A 17,706-nucleotide genomic window follows, 5' to 3' on the forward strand; every position below is an offset into this window, starting at 1 on the left:
TCTTTAGAGATAGAGGTAAACATAGTTCGACAATGTTGTAGTCCCAGTTATTTGAGATATCTTTGTAGTTTTGTGCAAAGTTTTTCTCTATCTCTTAAAATAATCGATATAGCGCCTTTTTTCTATGTTACGTTAGGGTCACCATGAAAAAAAAACAAATTTTTCGCTCTAACTTTATTTTTCAAATTCTACATACAAACTGTCTTCGAAAGACTTTTAGAGCATACTAAAACAAACATTTTTTGATGCAAAACTTGTCGATATCTCAACTCTACTCAAAGTTATTGATATTTATTTCCAAAAAATACGCTCGCTTCAATTGTTTGTCATTCTTTCTGGGGCAAACGTAAACAAAGTTTATTGGCGGCATTTGAAAGAGCATATTTCACTCTACATGATGTGTGATTTTCTAAAATATGTTATTTTTCGTATTTGAGTAAATTAAAATTGAAATTATGAGTTTTTAGGTAAAAAACCATCAATAACTTTGAATATGATTAAGATATAGACAAGTTCTGCATCGCAAAATATTGGTATCGATAAACTCTAAAGGTCGTACGAAGACAGTTGTGATGTAGAATTTGAAATATAAAAGTTAAAGCAGAAAAAACACGTTTCTTCATGGTCACCCTAATGCAACTTAGAAAAAAGCGCTAAATGGACTATTTTAAAAGATAGAAAAAAGCTTTGTTCTACAAAGTTGTTTAAAATAAGTGGGGCTACAACATTGTTAAACTATGTTTATCTGTATCTATAAAGATAAGAAAGTTAGATTTTTCATTTCATCGACATTTAAAATTCTACATCAAAATGGTCTACGTACGACTTTTAGAGCATATCAATACCAACATTTTGCGATGCAGAACATGTCAATATCTTAATCCTGTTCAAAGTTATTGATGGATTTTCATCCAAAAACTCATGATTTCAATTTTTATTTACTCAAACACAAAAAATAACATAGTTTTGAAAATCACATATTACATAGGGCCTGATTCTGGAATACACTTCACGGTGGAAACGAAATAAACGGCACGCCATTGAACTACGTTTTACGAGTTAGTGAAGTGTCGAAGATAATGATAAGTTTTCAGACAGAATGAGCACTTTTCAAATAAAAAATCATTAACTTCTTCGTATCAAACTGGTATACAATGTGAGTGGAAAACTTTGTTTTCTTCATGTGATATAATAATCTCATACAAAAACTTCATCTGAAGATAATTTTATATTATAATGATAAATTTAGTGGGAAACTAATCTCGCATCAAGATGTGGACACCGTACCGTTGTCACCACGAATACGTTTCATTCCGTTTCCACCGTGAAGTGTATTCGTTGTGTATTCGAGAATCAGGACCATAGAGTGAAATCTGTTCTTTCAAATTTTACAAACATTTTTTATGTTTGCCCCAGTAAGAATGACAAACAAATGAAAAGAGCGTGTTTTTTGGGAAGAAATATCAATAACTTTGAGTAAAGTTGAGATATTGACAAGTTCTGCATCGAAAAATGTTTGTATTAGTATGCTCTAAAAGTCTTTCGAAGACAGTTTGCATGAAAAATTTGAAATATAAAAGTTAGAGCAAGAAAACAGTTTTTTTCATGGTGACCCTAACGTTACTTAGAAAAAAGGCTATATCGGTTATTTCAAAAGATAGAGAAAAACTTTGTTCTACAAAGATGTCTCAAATAATTGGAGCTACAACATTGTCGAACTATGTTTACCTCTATCTATAAGGATAAGAAAGTTAGATTTTTAGACAGTTTTTGTCTAGAGAATAACTGTCAAGCTCCAAATGCTAATTTCGATTTAAATGCATCTCCTGGACCATTGTGCATTGACTTGTAGCATGTAGCAAGTCGAATAGATGAAATGCCGCCTTCAGAAGCTCGCTTTACTTCCAGCATCCAATGAGTTCAGTTCACTACAGCAGCTACACGAACTTCCGAAGAGAGCACTCATGGCCATAGAAAATTCAAAATACATCAACTGGCTATAAAGTTATTACAACTCGCTACCGACAATGTGCCGGACAACGTGACAAGGAAAAAAGATGCTATTTTTATCCATAATACATTTCTGTAATAATAGAATTATTTGACTTAAGTTTATATTTATGTGGATCTTACCTATTTAGACATGTGTTTAGAGATGATAAATAAAGACTCCTTGTCTTCTTCTGCATAATTGAATGAACATAAGAAAAGAGTTGTAATGGCTTTCATGGTATTTTTGTGTACATTTTTGAACAAAATGTGTCTCCGGATTCTACGAATTCTACCAAGTTTATACAGGAAACGGATTTTTTTCAGGGCTTCCATTTGTTGTGTCAAAAGAGAAAAAAATACAGATTTTCAACAATGAAAAAAAAACTCAATTCAAATGCAATTACTACACACAATCACAGTCCTATGTCAAGATCCCGTCCGTGCCCCCAGGCTCAGACCCATCAACTTTTTGCATCAGAAATCATGTTTTCGTTCCTCTTTATATGGACGTAAAAATGAGATTGCTTTCGCGAGTATAAATTTCGTTCCTAGAGGAGTAAAAATGTGTATTGAAGTTGGTTGAATGAAGAAGCAGATTTATATTCATTAGTCGAGTCAGTTAAAATAACCACTGACTGGACTAGTTCACCAGTCATCCTCGCTAGTCAACGCTAGTCAATTCATTTTCTAGTCAAGTCACTTTTTGTTGTGGGCGACTGCCGAAGCAGTTCTAGTCAAAGCGAAGCTACTGAGAGTAGAATAGGTCTACATTTTTCACTTTCGAAGATTTCGGGCCATGTTATGAGTCCTACACAACGTCTGGGTTTACCCGTCCCAGATAAGACTGATAGAACGTTCCTAATCTCTAAAAATAATACACCCCGTGTATTCTGAAATCTAAACTTCAATAGTTTACCTTAAACATGTGGCAAAATCACTCGCGTTGACTATTTGTGATATACAAACAAACCTGTTTTTGTGTGGTCCCTTTTCGCGTGATTCCTCGTTTGTGCGATTTTATTATGACATCGGGGTCTTGAATCACACAAACTAATCGCACAAATAATAATATCGCACCTAAACAGTCACGGAAATGAGAAATCGCACAAAAACAGGGGTGGCATTGCGCATTTCGAAACGAGTAATTCGTTTCGAGAAAATTCGAGCTCAAGTCGAATTGATTTTAGTATTATGTATTTTTTTTAAGTTAATATTTTCAGTGTACTAGATTTAGAGCAAAATTTGTCCCGTAGAGAATTTGAAAATTTTTGAGTTCGTGAACAAAGCAACAAAAATCACTCGTTTCGAAATGTGCAATGTCACCCCAGATTTTTACTCGTGTTGGAAAGTAATAATCCAAGATTGAAGTCAGAACCAGGGATTTAATTATTTACGCATTTACCATAGGTGACCACTGCTATAAGGTTATAATCGAACAGTGAATATGTTTAAGTCATCAGTACAAATAAAACGCAACGAGCTACTGAGAAAGCTTCTTCTAGAATATTTTTTATTTTCACTTATTTACAGTCGGCATAAGAAATCACTTACATGCTAATAGATAATCAAATCTTTTTTTACAAATTTTCCATTCAATATACCCAATCAAACATTTCGCTCTATCGCGTAATCATTTCGACTAACTATGGATTGCTAACGGTGCTATGGTCTACCCAGAGGGAAGCAAGCCCATTCAATGCTTCGTCTATTTACACAAGTGTGGCCGTTAGGAGTGCGTGAAATTATTCATTTTTCAATAAATAACGCAAGGAATAGGGTGCAGCTGGGCTAACATTCGGCAGATTCTGATAATAATATTTACAATTATTGTTTTATACAGCGGACATCATCGTACCTGTTATATCGTTCGAACGCTGGAAGATGATCCCGGAACAGAACTGTTGATATGTTGATTAGCACTTTTTCTTAGTCGGCTTAGGTTATTTTTGTGATGTATTGAATAACAAATCGTTGCAAAGTTTAATATATTTTTTCGGAATCTTACCTAAAAACATATTATACACTAGGTCTTAGCTACACATTTTTCAGGACTACTTCAGTATTTTTACATCACACTTCAACTCGGTCAACGAATGTATCACTTCAAAAAATATGTATACTAAAAACATAACTTCTCACACTTATCACATTCATACCAACCAGCTTCTTGGAATTTCATTCAATGAAGAATGCTATTTATTTGCTCTCGTTCACATTCTCACACCTAGTTTGGATTTGCCTCGTTCGGAGAGACGCAATGTTTTATTATTATGGCGCTTGTTTTGACTCGCTGGAGGTCTGTATTACTTCAGTCTTGGAATCATGTTTGGAAACTTTGTCCTTCGCATTCGGCAACGAATCAAACTGTTGTTCCACCAGCTCCATCACAGACTTAAGAGTAATCTGTAACAGTCACAGCAATAAACCACGTGTAATGGGCTTCATTACTTCACAATTTGTTACCTCAAGCTCAGGTTCTTTTTTGATTGCCGCTATCAGCACTTTTGCCTCCTTAGTGAACAGGAACACGACCGGGATTTTGACGTCATCCCGTCCATCGCCAGACATGGCGAACATTTGTTGATTGTCGATCGATGTGTTGGGCGTGTTGTCATACACTATAGCAGCTACCGCTCCTATTTTGGAGATTTATGAAAAGAACTGAATAACTTTATAATCTTATACTACTTTTGACTGTATTACCTGCAGACTGTACCCTTCGAGCCTTGTCCACAAAGGTGCAGTCTCCGCGTTCAACCACAGCGATCCTACCGTTCAACTCTTTGCTGTTCTTGAGGCCTGCGGTAGAAAAAAACGGTGTGTCAATAATATATACGCATTGGAGAAACTATTTTGGAAGTATATTCCTGCTACCACAATCGTTTTATATGTTCTAGTAGATTATTTATAATGTTTCATCCAGAATGTAATTTCAGTTCAAAACATGTCAAATTGTAGGAGCATTTTCCGCTAAAAAGATTGATTCGTGATGTGAACCACATAATTCAAACAAGGTTAAACAAACGACATCTTAGACTAGGGGACTGCAAAGTTCAAAACTTCTTAAAAACAAACAAGAAGAAAAAACCTCTCAGACTCTTGAAACCTCGAGTTGATAGATTATGGGCCCTATTCTGTAAATCGAATCGAGAAGTCGATACAATCTCTATCACTATCACACCGAGCGAACATTCCTATTTTGTAAATCGAGATAATCTCTTCTTCTTGGATGGCACTAACGTTACTATTACTAGGTATTACATGCATCAATTTTATTAGTAGTATTTAGTTTAGATTTCTATGCCGAATAATACGCCTTGAATGTATTCTGGAGTGGCAACCTCTAGCATTCGCGTGACCACAATGCAAGTCGGAAGAAATTTCTTTGACGAAAAATCCCCCGGCCCGAACGAGAATTGAACCCGAACCCCCGGTATTATAATGTGGGACGCTAACCACTCGGTCACGGGAGCACATGAGATTATCTCTTACCAAGCTCGAATTTCACTCGGTCGATACTATCGACTTGCTATCGACGGTACCTATAACAGTAAAATAGAACTTACGAGTAAAATTCTTATCGACTCGATTACTATAATAAGGTCCTATCTATTGGGTTGGAGAGTAAGTTCATAGCGTATTTATATTTCTTTTATTTTACGATTTGTTTGCTGTTTGGCAAAGGGTAGGTGTTAATTCGATAGAACTCTTTCTGCTCTACAAACCTTCATTTATTATATTATTGAGTTATCTTAATTTTTCATTAGTTTTGAGGCTTTGAAATGAAATACCTAGGAGGCAAGAATCAACATTTTCGACACCTCTTCTTCTTTGCTCTTTTTTGCTTTTCATCGAGGTCAAAAAGATGCCAAAGCAGCCAGGGACATTGTATGAAGAAGGTCTACAGCACGGGATTGGCGGAAAAAATGAACTGCGACGAATATATAATCGATTAATTAATTATTGTTTTTTGTTTAAAAAAAATGGATGGGTTATATCTATGATATAAGCGCAAGGTTGATGTGGGACTACCGTTGTCTTAGTAAACATTGGTATTGTATTGATTAAATTATCGATTGAATGAAACAATTTTCGGATTCAATTGAATTCAACATATTTGCTTTGTAAGTAAAAAGTTTGAACAGTTGCCATGTAAGATCAATTCCTGCCTTGTAATAGATTATGTTATTCGTTATAAGTAAATTTGATGGCCGTCCTTTTACGTCCTTGCCTAGGACTATCAAAATATGAGACCGGAAGAATTGTCAAACGATCATTGTATTTTACATTTCCCTCAGAAATTATTGCATCTCTCATGTTTACGTAGTTCTCGAATCGCGAATGTTCATTCACCTCTAGTATCTGAAAAGACGATTTTCCCAGACTCCTCAGTTTAGAAGTACGTTTTAGGGAAACATATTACGGTCAGCACAGAGAAAAGCGAGTACGAAAGTACTCGCAGCTTGCATATATTTGCAAAGCGGATTCCCCCTGGCACTTTAATTTTGAAGTCTGTGTTGGGGAAACCGTAAATCGGGCCAATCAAAACTTGGCAGTTAGGGCGTTTAGATAACGCTTGACATTTTACAGTTATTTAATTTTTCATTTCATGGAAAATAACATTTTATTGTATGTGATAGACGCGTAGAAAAATTTCCTATCAATTGATGCAAACATCTTTCCGATCTATTAGAAAATGTTCGAGTTATAAGCGTTCAGAATCTTTAATTTTTTCTTGCATATTCTGTGTTTAGGTTTTAATTTCACCCCCATATACTCCGGTTAGACGTAGTCCCATGTCAAAAGCTACGCTACGAACTTACTCCCCAATCCAATAGTATAGTCCCAAAGGCCGAGGAGTAAAGGTAAACGGGTAATGCGATGTAAACGCGTTGCGATGTGGATTTCAATACGGCCAAACTACTAGCCCAGAAGCTCGATACATCGCTAATATCTGGCAAACCTTCGCGGTAGTTGGGCTACTCGTCGCTAATGTGGCCGTAGAACGCTTTTTTGTTATCTCTGAACATCCGATTTTGTTCCCGGCGCTTTGCAGAGTCAAAATAACGTTCCAGCCGTCTTGTTAGGGCGCTCAATTGCTGTACCAGTGGGTTGAGTTTTTCCGTCAGCTGGTGAGCTCCAAACTGGGGAAGCTCAGTAGGCCGCACAATCACAGCAACTTGGCGACATCTGTGAGATCGCCTCGTCGTAGTGGAAGACCAGATCGCGGAGTGGTTGTTGATATGGCTGTGGGTCTTCCGGCTCAGGGGGTTGTTGTACTGTGGTCTCCACTTGTGCTACAGACTCGCGTGCCCCATCGTACTGAACTTTGTCTCGACACATCGCTTGCTCTGTTCGTTCTGGAGCTTAGTTCTCTCTGCACCTGCTGCTTGATCTCGTCGATTTCCGTTTGAGAGAGCATGCTGTTGCGTATAATCGCTCTACGCCTTGCGTTCATTGCGTTCTGATCAAGCCTCCCGACGTACTCTGGATACGCTTCCTCGTACATTGTTAGTATTCGAGGGCGACCGCTCATGTTCGTCTCCAAAGCAGTGCAGATGTAAAAGGCGCGGATTACAAATTTATTCATCTCGTGTGTCCACATGATCCGTCGCTTAGTGGTACCCACAAGTGTGGACGACTGTCGTCTGGCAGTCGCAACACGTCTCGTGAGCGCAGCGTTTCTTGTGTGATGTCGATAGCTGCTGTTTCCGTGTGGCGGTAGCTCTTCAGGTTGAACCCGGTTGGTGGCCCGCTCTTGCATATCACCATCCAGCCGCTGTTCGCTCGCTCTTACGCCCGTTCCAGGACCAGCTCCAGTTCGGGGACCCTCCTCGGGTGATCGCATTCTAATAATTCTCCTCGATCTTAGCTTCATTTAATTGGGTGTATCTTCTTTGCCCGGGAAACAGCGGGTTGGCAAGGTATATTAGAGTCCCACCTTGCTAGAGGAACCTTTTCGGGGCGTCACCCCTAACATGGAGACAGACGCACCCCTAAGCCTCCAATGACCTGGGAGGCCTTCCCCGGGAGAGATATACCGCTTACTCGCTCACTGACCCCCTCACTTAGCCACTTTCGACACCCATTCTCGGAGCCTAGACCAGTTGTGTGTTTCCGGTTTACGCCCGATCTAAAAATGTCGTCATATGACCTTCGTGGAGGCGTGAGATAGGGACATTTGAGACCAACGGGCAGGTTCCTACCCTAGTGTTGATCCTCATTTGAGATTTTCGACGTAGGACTACGTCTTACATAAGGGTACCAAATCAGAAAACAAGTCACGTTTTTATGAAATAAAGTTAACGTTAATAACTATTTTTAACGGATTTTAACGATTTGAATACCACTCGAACCGGTAATTTTCTAAGATTTGTTTGATATGCTATACATTACAATCCCATAGTCTGTATATGGTTTAATTGAAGAAAATTGGAAGCATTCCCACTTCCCCATACATTTGTTCTGTCCATTTGTGTGCTTTCCCGAACAGAGCTGTCAATAACGGGCAAGTTATGCAGCCTTTCCTTTCTGTACCCGAAACAACAAAGGTCGCTTATTTTGCTCGTTTTTTGTTTTGTGTTTCCCTCCAGCTGTGAACGCTAGCGAATATTTCACATGAAGTGTGTTTCGATGTTTCATTTTTATCACTGCAACTGTGTGCATCTGTTAGACACGTGTTTGATGCTTGTTGAATGGCGATGTATGAAAGATGTCTCTCGTTGAATACTAAGTGCAATGCGTGCATTGATATAAAGAAACAAATTGTGACATATGACCAATTAGTGTATTGTTCTCGCAAATGCAAAAAAGAATCGTTGCTTCTCGAAATGATTCTATAAAACCACTCAAGCCAGTAAAACTTTTCAGGGTCCCCGGAACTTTTTACTGAAGAGTTATTTATGGAATTTCGACGTAATCGCAAATAATATCCGAAATGATAAACCAATAAATTTCAAAAAAAAAAGATTGCGTTGTCCTAAGCGGTCGTGTCTCGGATACAACCCCTTGATTTTTTTTAACATCATAAAGAAACATGTTTTCAACAAATCAAAACGATATTCATAGATGCTTAACATAATAATTCACTTTCTTTACGAGATGAAATAGTAATCAAATAGTTATTAAAACAAGCGAGAAAAATATTAGATTGGGGAAAAAGTAATCCATCATTTTTGGGCGAAATTTTAAACTATTTTTAATATGCTCCGGAATGTCCGATTTGGGTCAAATATGCACCGTTTTGTTGTAAAATTTGTTGCCATTCTAGAGGCAACTTAATAATGTCTATATCATAGAGGTCTTCCTTATTAGCGAAAAACCATGGCAATAGATTTTTACAATCTTCTCTCGATCCCAATTTCTCATGAGTCTGGAAATTTTGCGATGCGAGGAAAAGGTGGTAATCGCTTAGTACCTGGTCCAGACTATATGGTGGATGCATTAAAACATCCCAATCAAGCTCTCGGAATTCTGTGGCCTTGCCTTGTCCTGATGGAACGCAACACCTCTTCTGTTGACCAATTCTGAACGTTTCTGGTCAATCGCTAGCTTCAAACGGTGCATTTGTTGACAGTAGAGATATCAAGTTAGTGTATTGCACTAAAATTAAATTTAAAACAAAAATTTAAAGAAATAAAAATTTCGAAAAATAAATTATTTTGCACGTATTTTACTGTTGCATTATCGGCACCATTAACACAATTCACAATTTCAGCGGGCTGGCTTGTATTTCGCATTTATAGAAGAAAAAGTGTAAAATGTACCGAATTTGTTGATCTCTATTGTTAACACCCTGTAACTCACAACTGAATAGAACAAACAAAAAACAGTACCTTTTTTTTGCTTTTAGTGTCAGTGTGTTTAGTCACCTTTACAACGAGCCTATACTTTTGCTATCGAGACAATAATGAATAACTTTTTTCCAAACCTAATACAAAAAGCACCATGAAATAGAACTTTTTTTGCTTGACAGGACAACCGATGTTGCGACTCATTTTTCTCGGAAACGGCTGAACCGAATTGAACGCAACAAGTTTCATTTGGCAGAGAAAGGATTAGGGGCCATAGATTCCAGAACCTAAAACAACATAAAACCCGTCGTATCAAACATCATGATTTTTCCAAAGTAGCTTATTCGTGATTAATTCAAACCTATATGACCTTATTGACGTAAACCGGATATGTTCCGGATCAGAATACCGAGGAAAAGGACTACTTTATGACCAGAACCAAATCCCATCATTCGACACATCGTTGAAGTTCGACCAGCACATTGGGGACCATTTCAAGGGTTTTGCCAACATTAGGATAATTCGTACGGTCTCCGATGAAAGGCACAACTACAACTTTAGATGAATGCAATCAGATTAGGTATCCACAAACCATAGAATTATAAATCATAAATCATTACCATAGATAAAGAAATCGAATCAGATTCTTCAAAAATTGAAAATGATGAATCACTTTCTATCAGGATGAAAAGGCTCAAACTCAAGGACATCCGGATTTGTTCCAAAGCTCATAAAAAATATAGGTAGAGCCCCTGGCAGATGAAAAGTTGAATTTTTGCAGCACTGTGTTATTGAAAATCATGACAAAGAAATAAATATGTTTTCTTTATACTCAAAATACGGTACAAGCTTATAAAAAGACGGGACAATCAAAATTGGTCGAAAAAACGGTACGTTTGGTCAGTCTACAAAAAAACCATGGTTACACAATCAGGACACAGAGTTCGTTTTTTAGTGTAACTGAAGGGGCATATGTGGTGACCCTATTCGATTAGTTGTACTGGCATCTGATTGCACTGCATGTGGAGCAAAGTTAAGGCTGATTTAGACAATGCCAGTCAGCGCTCTAGTTGAAGTATCCAGTGAATAGAGAACAGACACTCTGTTCAAGTTAGAGGCCAATTACTTGTTCGATACTGGTACAAGTATCTTGAACAGAGTGTCTGTTCTCTGTTCACTGGATACTTCAACTAGAGCGCTGACTGGCATCGTCTAAATGAGCCTTTAAAAGCAGATAATGGAAGTGGAACTCGAGAGAGAAAAATGGCAACGATTTGTGGTAAGAAAATGTAAACAGTGAAAAAATTGACAGATGGTTTACGTTCTAAAAATTCAACAGAATGTTGAGATGTCTCTAAAACGGTGGGAAACATCATATATAAGGTGGGAGGTTCGTATATAATGTTATTGGCATAATCATGATAAACACGAGGAATGGGATAGAACTTACGAACTGAACATTGAATAAAACATATATATATATATATATATATATATATATATATATATATATATATATATATATATATATATATATATATATATATATATATATATAGACTCTGAAAGAGCTGTGGACAAATATAACGCATTTTTATCGGTTTATGTATAATGTCGTTAATATTTGCATTATCAAAATAAACACATCTCTAATGTAATCTTAACTTGCTGTGCTATTGATAACAACATTTATGATCGTATTCCACCAATGATGACAAATGTGTCGTAATTTACGAATAAAATTTCACCATAGAAATTGGACATTGAATAAAAAAAAAATCAAAACGTGGTAAGAGCATCAGTTGTGAAAAAAATATTTCAAAGCATTTTCATCGGAATAAATTGAATAATTAACTAATTATACGACTGCAAAATGTATCTACGCTTAAAATACAATATAAAAACATGATTTCTGAATAAATCTCATTATTTCGGTTTCGAACAGACTCTGTAAATAGTCAGCTTTATTTCTGAAAATATCCTCTGTTGGTCGTGATATTGTATCTAGAATTTACAAGGTAATGAAACATGAGCATCAATTAGTTTCTAGTAATCAGTTTCTTAGTTGCCGGCGAAATTGATACCAAACCATTTTTTTTATGTTCACATATGTGATGCTGACAATGAAAACATTGAAATATAAAATACTACATACTATATGAAAACATATGTAGTAGTATTTCAGGTTTGTCCAAAAAGATTCATTAAATCACAAAAATGGGAAAGAAAATATGTTCTGTTGAAAACTGTGAAAGTTTCAATGGTTTTATTTCAAGAGATGTTTTATTTTATACTATAGCAAGACGGTCAACTTCAATTTCGTTCGAATGTAAACACGATAAACCGCATTAATTTATGTATAGCCCTAGTCAATTTTGTTCTCAGTGGCTTGAATTCTGTGCAATAAGGAGAAAGAAAATATTGAGAATAATATAAGTAAATATAAGTAATCAGTTATTTAAAACCAAACCGATATAGTGGTTCCCAGATTTTCGTCAAAAGTGGTTATTTATCGCAAAATATTAGATCCGTATTTTTTATTTTTTTAGAGTGTCCATTTCTATTTTAGGGTGGTCCGACCATTTTTTTCCATGTTTCCCCAACAATTACTTTTTTTACAAATTCATAACTTTTGAACCACTGAACCGATTAAGATAATCAACACACCAGATGGAAGCCTGTGAGCTAACCTTCTTTGAAAAAATATCACACTTACGGGAAGATTGAAGTCTACTCGCATAGGTCTAGTCTAGTCAAATAGGAATATTGAACGAAGACTTAAATAATGTGAAATTTGCAAAATAATAACTCAAAAACGAAAAATAACACCTCTCTGATTTTCGAATATACAGAGTGGCGCATAAATCACGCAACGCTCTCTGAAGGAAATAAAATCGACGGGTTGTATCCGAGACACTACCGCTTAGGACGTAAAACTACGCAATCTTTTTTTTTCAAATTTGTTGGTTTATCATTTCGGATATTATTCACGAATACCTCGAAATTTCGTAAATAACTCTTTGGTAAAAAGTTCCGGGGACCCTGAAGAGGTTTCGCTTCGTATCGACAAAAATTAAAATTTTGTATCGTGGGACATTTTTTTATACGAATATTTTTTTGTGCAAATCGGTTGCGTGACATATGCACCACCCTGTATTATGTAAAAAAAAACTCAGCTTCCCAGAAAAATATAAAAAATCTGAATCGGTTCAGTAGTTCAAAAGTTATGAATTTTTGTAGTGGGAAAAGGTGGAATTTTTTTTAACCATCGGTTAATTTTGACAAATCATATCTCAAAAACGAAAAACTGCCTCTCTGATATCAAGATATGTTATGTAAATAATCCTCAGAAAAAATATAAAAAATAGCGCCCTCTAGTCCAAAGCCATGAAAACAATGAAAAATGACTACAATCAATAGTTTTTACAATTTGTTCTATCAAAACAAATTTCTATCTTGTCGCAATTTTTTTCCAATTCCAAACCTCTGAAATTGAACTGTCAAAACGATAGATCAAAGATAAAAAAGCTGGAAAAATTGACAAATAATGCATGGTAAATGATAAAGCACAGGTTATCATAGATTTTTAATAACCCTATCAGAAAGATTATTGAAAAAACAGATTCCGTTTTTTACTTTCTCTTTCAAATTTCTATAAAATTGCACTGAATAGTTAATATAAGATCAATATTAATATTTGAATAAACTCATGTTATTATGAACATGTTTATATAAACCTTCCCATCTTATCATTCTTCATTGAAAACCTTACGTCAAGACAGCTAGAAATCGATACACTCTCAAATCAAGTATGCTTGAAAAAAATTTATTCCTCATGTAAACAAGGATTGAAAATCTGGACACTTTTTAGTCAGTGAATTGCATGGAGTTCCACTGCTGGGCTAAAAGTATCGTCACAGATGTAAACACATGCGAAGAAATAAAGTTAAATTTGTTTGATTTATTTCGTAGAGTTATTTGCTCATCGTGACTTCCAACCCATGAGTACATTACGTAAAAGTTTATTTTCAAATATTATTGCCAACCCTTTAGAACTCACCAACCAGCAGCTGGTCCGAAAACCGGTCCGGGATTGATCCCTCTATTGACTAGTCTCGTCTCAGAACTAACATAGTCACACATGATACGTATGTATGAAAATAACTTACTTGTGCAAACTTTCGATGGCGATGCAAAAACACCTCTCTGGGAGATCGACATATCTCCGGTCAGCTCCGGTCCGAAATGGCTGGGCCCTGCTTTAAGGGTTTGCATCTCCTTCCCGGACCTTCGGAATGATACACACTGTAATTGTGTCTTTGGAATTGCGTTCGACTTGGACAGCTCGACCATTTCTTGCATGAATATTAGGCCTCTTTCGGCATCTTCTGGTGATTTCGCCTGTTCAGATCACAAAGTTAGATTTAACCAGAAGAAGTAATGATTCTAAAAAATATATCTCACGTTGTAGAAGCTATGCAGCAGTTGAACCTTTCCTTCGCCTAGAGAAACCATCGTAATACCCATGTCATGAACTGTCCGTAGATGATCTGCATTGCTTGCTTGAAAGTCAGCCGCTCTAAGTCTTTTGGCACTCGATATACGCGGGCATACTCCCGTAACCAGGTCTCTAAGGGGACGTCTAACCGTTTCAGGAAACAACTTATTGGGACTTGGGCAGGATCGCGTAAAATCTAGCATTCCGCCTCGTTCTTCTTCGTTCATATCTGCATTGATTACAATCGAATATGTGGATATGACCAGCTTTTTCTTCGAAAACTATTTTCTACTTACTAAAGGTATGATTACCCAATTGACCTAAGGTAAGTGGCAGTAGATGTGCCTCCGTCGTGAAAATAAAATTTTCTATATTCAACAGCAAATCCGATGGCTCAGAAAATAAAAGGTACAAATATTTTATGGTTTCCGACAGAACGTAGGAATCCATTCGGTCCTCGTGTTTACCCGTACGCACATCGTTAACCGCAGCGTAACCGCAGGGAACTTTGGCGTATTTCTGCAGTGCTTTCATCGCCTTTTTACCAGCCTATATAGGAAAACGATGTTAAAATGGGGTTCCCTTTCAAAGAGAATTCTTGCTATGTATTACAAACCTGCAGATAATAATGATCTCCCGTTGCACGATACAAGAAATACGTGGATTCGATAAACTCTGGCCGCAAATGATGTTGACCCCAATGAATCTAAATAAAACGTAATGTAATGTAATGTTGAAACTGATCATTGGATAACATAACTCACCTGAAAATCATATGTAAACGCTTCCGGAATAAAGGTGTGCATCTGCATGACCTGATAGAGCATCTCGTGTGTCTGTACAGCTGGTTTTAGGTCTCCCGAAAGCACCTGTAATCCGGGCCAGAAAGCCAACAATGCATCCATGAAATTTCTAGTTTTACTATGCGGACGGTGCATCTGCACATCCAGCAGCATTGGACCCTGACTGATGTATTTCATGATCGAAGCGTAATGTCTATTGAATCGCCCCAGATATCGCTCATCACCCAGAAGTATGTACGATTTCAGCAGGTACTCATAATAGGAATCGATCCCTGCACCGACTCCCGATTCTCGTCGAACCCAATCCCCGGAATGAACGTTCAAAACTGTACCCATCAGTTCGGTGCTTCGATGCCGCATCTTCCACAACCCATCCATGGCGGCGTGAGCTTTCGCTTCAAAAACTGGTTCCCCACTGAGCCTGGACAGGGCTGCGAATTCCAACAAAATTGTTCCTGCACATGCTGTGCAAGTCTCTCTGGAATGACGCAAGGCTTCCACTTTCATACCATGCTTTAGATTAACCTTGAAGAAGTGGCTTAATAAACAAAAGCGTGAATTATTACAACTAGACTTACCCTCGCGTGAGGGATCCCGGTGGATGTGTTAAATGCTGGCAGTAAACGATAGCCCAAATCTTTAGCCATTTCAAGCAACTCACCCCGGTACCAGGTCATTACGTCTGCCTGCTTCTGGATGTATTCGGAGAGGATGTGTGCCGACAGTAAACCACTGAAAATCAGAACAATAACATATCGACTGATCCACGTTACGTGACGAATACATACCCGATCATTCTGATATTGGTTTCGAACACGGACACAATTATATCGTTGTCAAATTGTACATCCTTAATCACTAATTTCACAGCTCGTTCAAATTCTTCTAGATCCCCGAGAATGACCAATGTGTCCAGTGTGTCCACTAACGTCATCGAGAAGCTGTGGAAAATGGAGAACAGAAGAGCTTAGCGTATTTTGGTTTAAAACGTTTGTACATTCTCGAAAATTTTAATGAAACTCGCTTATGTGATTGGAAGATTTTTTTCCAAATAATTCAATTTTCAATAAATAAGCCGGCACTTTTTGAAGATTTGCCGTACTGTTCGAATCTAGTCCGTTGTTGAGCAACCGGGCATAAATCCGGCTTCCCACGGAATCAATTCAGTGGTGTTTTCATTTTATTTATGTGCTCGTTCGTACCCGTACCCGCATGAATGTTGAACAGCTATCAGAACACCCTCTCCAGATGACTTAGTACTGTTGTACTAATTTCGGTCAGGCACAAACTTGATGGACAGAGTACGGTCATCAAGCCAAGTTTCTGTCAAAACAATGATGTCGTAGTAATCATCAAATAATCATAATCATGTGCTGTGAGCCGACGATGACCAAGCTTGATGATTCCTCACACAATTGTGCAGCTCAAAACCATAATGCCACAGTGTCAGTTCTATGCAATGATTGCAATGCCACAGGACTCAGCAAGTGAGTAATTTGGTCACGTCCACGCTCGAGGGGAAACGAAGACATGTGATGACGCAAAGCAAGCATTGCTTCGAGTATAGAACGAGACTGAAAGTTTGCCTCAGCAGAGATCTAATATTTATACTCTAGCAAATATTCCTCTTCGTTGTTCATATTATCACGACTACATAAGTTGCTCGTTATTGAGGGCAGGGATAGGAAAGCTCACAAATCGGCAGAACAAATGTATGGGAAAATGGAAATGCTTCTAGTTTTCATCAATTTAAACCTTTACACACCAGTACATTGTATCTTGTTCTATATACCTCGTTCACTTGAATGGCGACAGTAGGTTGATGCAATATACACCGATTTCTCTGCTGCATTTGACAAAATTTACCATAACGTAGTTCTTTCTTTTCTCAACTATTCGCGTTCTTGTATAATCGGATGTGTCATGTCTGTGAAAATCGTCGACAGTATGGCCCTTATTCCCGTTTCCACTTTACGGTGAAAAATAAATGAAGTGTATCCACGATCACAACGAAACGGTGTCGACATCTGGATACGAAATCAGTTTCTCACTAAAACTTAACATTATAATATAAAATAAGCTTCAGATACAATTTTTGTAAGAGATTATTTTACCACATGAGGAAAACAGAATTTTCCATTCACATTGAACACTAATTTGATACGGAGAAGTTAATTTTCTTCTATTTGAAAGGTGTGCATTCTACCTGAAACCCCATTATTATTTCTACTAACAGACACTGCATGAGCGATTATTTGTTCGCTTGTTTTGATGATTGCTACGACATCATTGTTTTGACAGAAACTTGGCTTGATGACCGTACTCTGTCCATCAAGTTTGTGCCGGACCGAAATTAGTACAACAGTACTAAGTCATCTGGAGAGGGTGTTCTGATCAAAGGATTGCTAAGATGGCCGTCTTTCTGTAGCCAGCATAGACACTCATGAGCATAGAAATCATAACCTGAAATTAAAAATGAAGTGCTCCACGCGATCCTGTAGCAGTGATTTTAATTGCAAATCGCCAAGAAAGCTTCCGGATAGGTATCAAACATCGCTGGTTAAAGGAAACTATCCAACGTAATCAAATATTAACATATATGACTCCAAACAGTAAACAA

General features: G+C 37.3%; 1 protein-coding gene across 1 annotated transcript in view; it reads right to left on the bottom strand.

Moving 5' to 3' along the window:
* Positions 1 to 3,960: 3,960 nt before the first annotated feature.
* LOC129777244 (ER degradation-enhancing alpha-mannosidase-like protein 3) overlaps positions 3,961 to 17,706 on the bottom strand; it is a 30,858-nt gene continuing 17,112 nt past the window's right edge. Inside the window, exons 3-12 of the mRNA XM_055783411.1 lie at positions 15,875 to 16,027; positions 15,665 to 15,818; positions 15,048 to 15,611; positions 14,900 to 14,989; positions 14,580 to 14,832; positions 14,250 to 14,512; positions 13,955 to 14,186; positions 4,696 to 4,791; positions 4,456 to 4,628; positions 3,961 to 4,395 (exon numbers count right to left, since the gene is read on the bottom strand). Coding sequence (XP_055639386.1) covers positions 4,261 to 4,395; positions 4,456 to 4,628; positions 4,696 to 4,791; positions 13,955 to 14,186; positions 14,250 to 14,512; positions 14,580 to 14,832; positions 14,900 to 14,989; positions 15,048 to 15,611; positions 15,665 to 15,818; positions 15,875 to 16,027 — 2,113 coding nt within the window. The 3' untranslated portion in view covers positions 3,961 to 4,260. The remainder of the gene's footprint in view (positions 4,396 to 4,455; positions 4,629 to 4,695; positions 4,792 to 13,954; positions 14,187 to 14,249; positions 14,513 to 14,579; positions 14,833 to 14,899; positions 14,990 to 15,047; positions 15,612 to 15,664; positions 15,819 to 15,874; positions 16,028 to 17,706) is intronic.

This window comes from Toxorhynchites rutilus, chromosome 3 (genome assembly GCF_029784135.1).
Source record: "Toxorhynchites rutilus septentrionalis strain SRP chromosome 3, ASM2978413v1, whole genome shotgun sequence".
NCBI classification, from domain to species: Eukaryota; Metazoa; Arthropoda; class Insecta; order Diptera; family Culicidae; genus Toxorhynchites; species Toxorhynchites rutilus.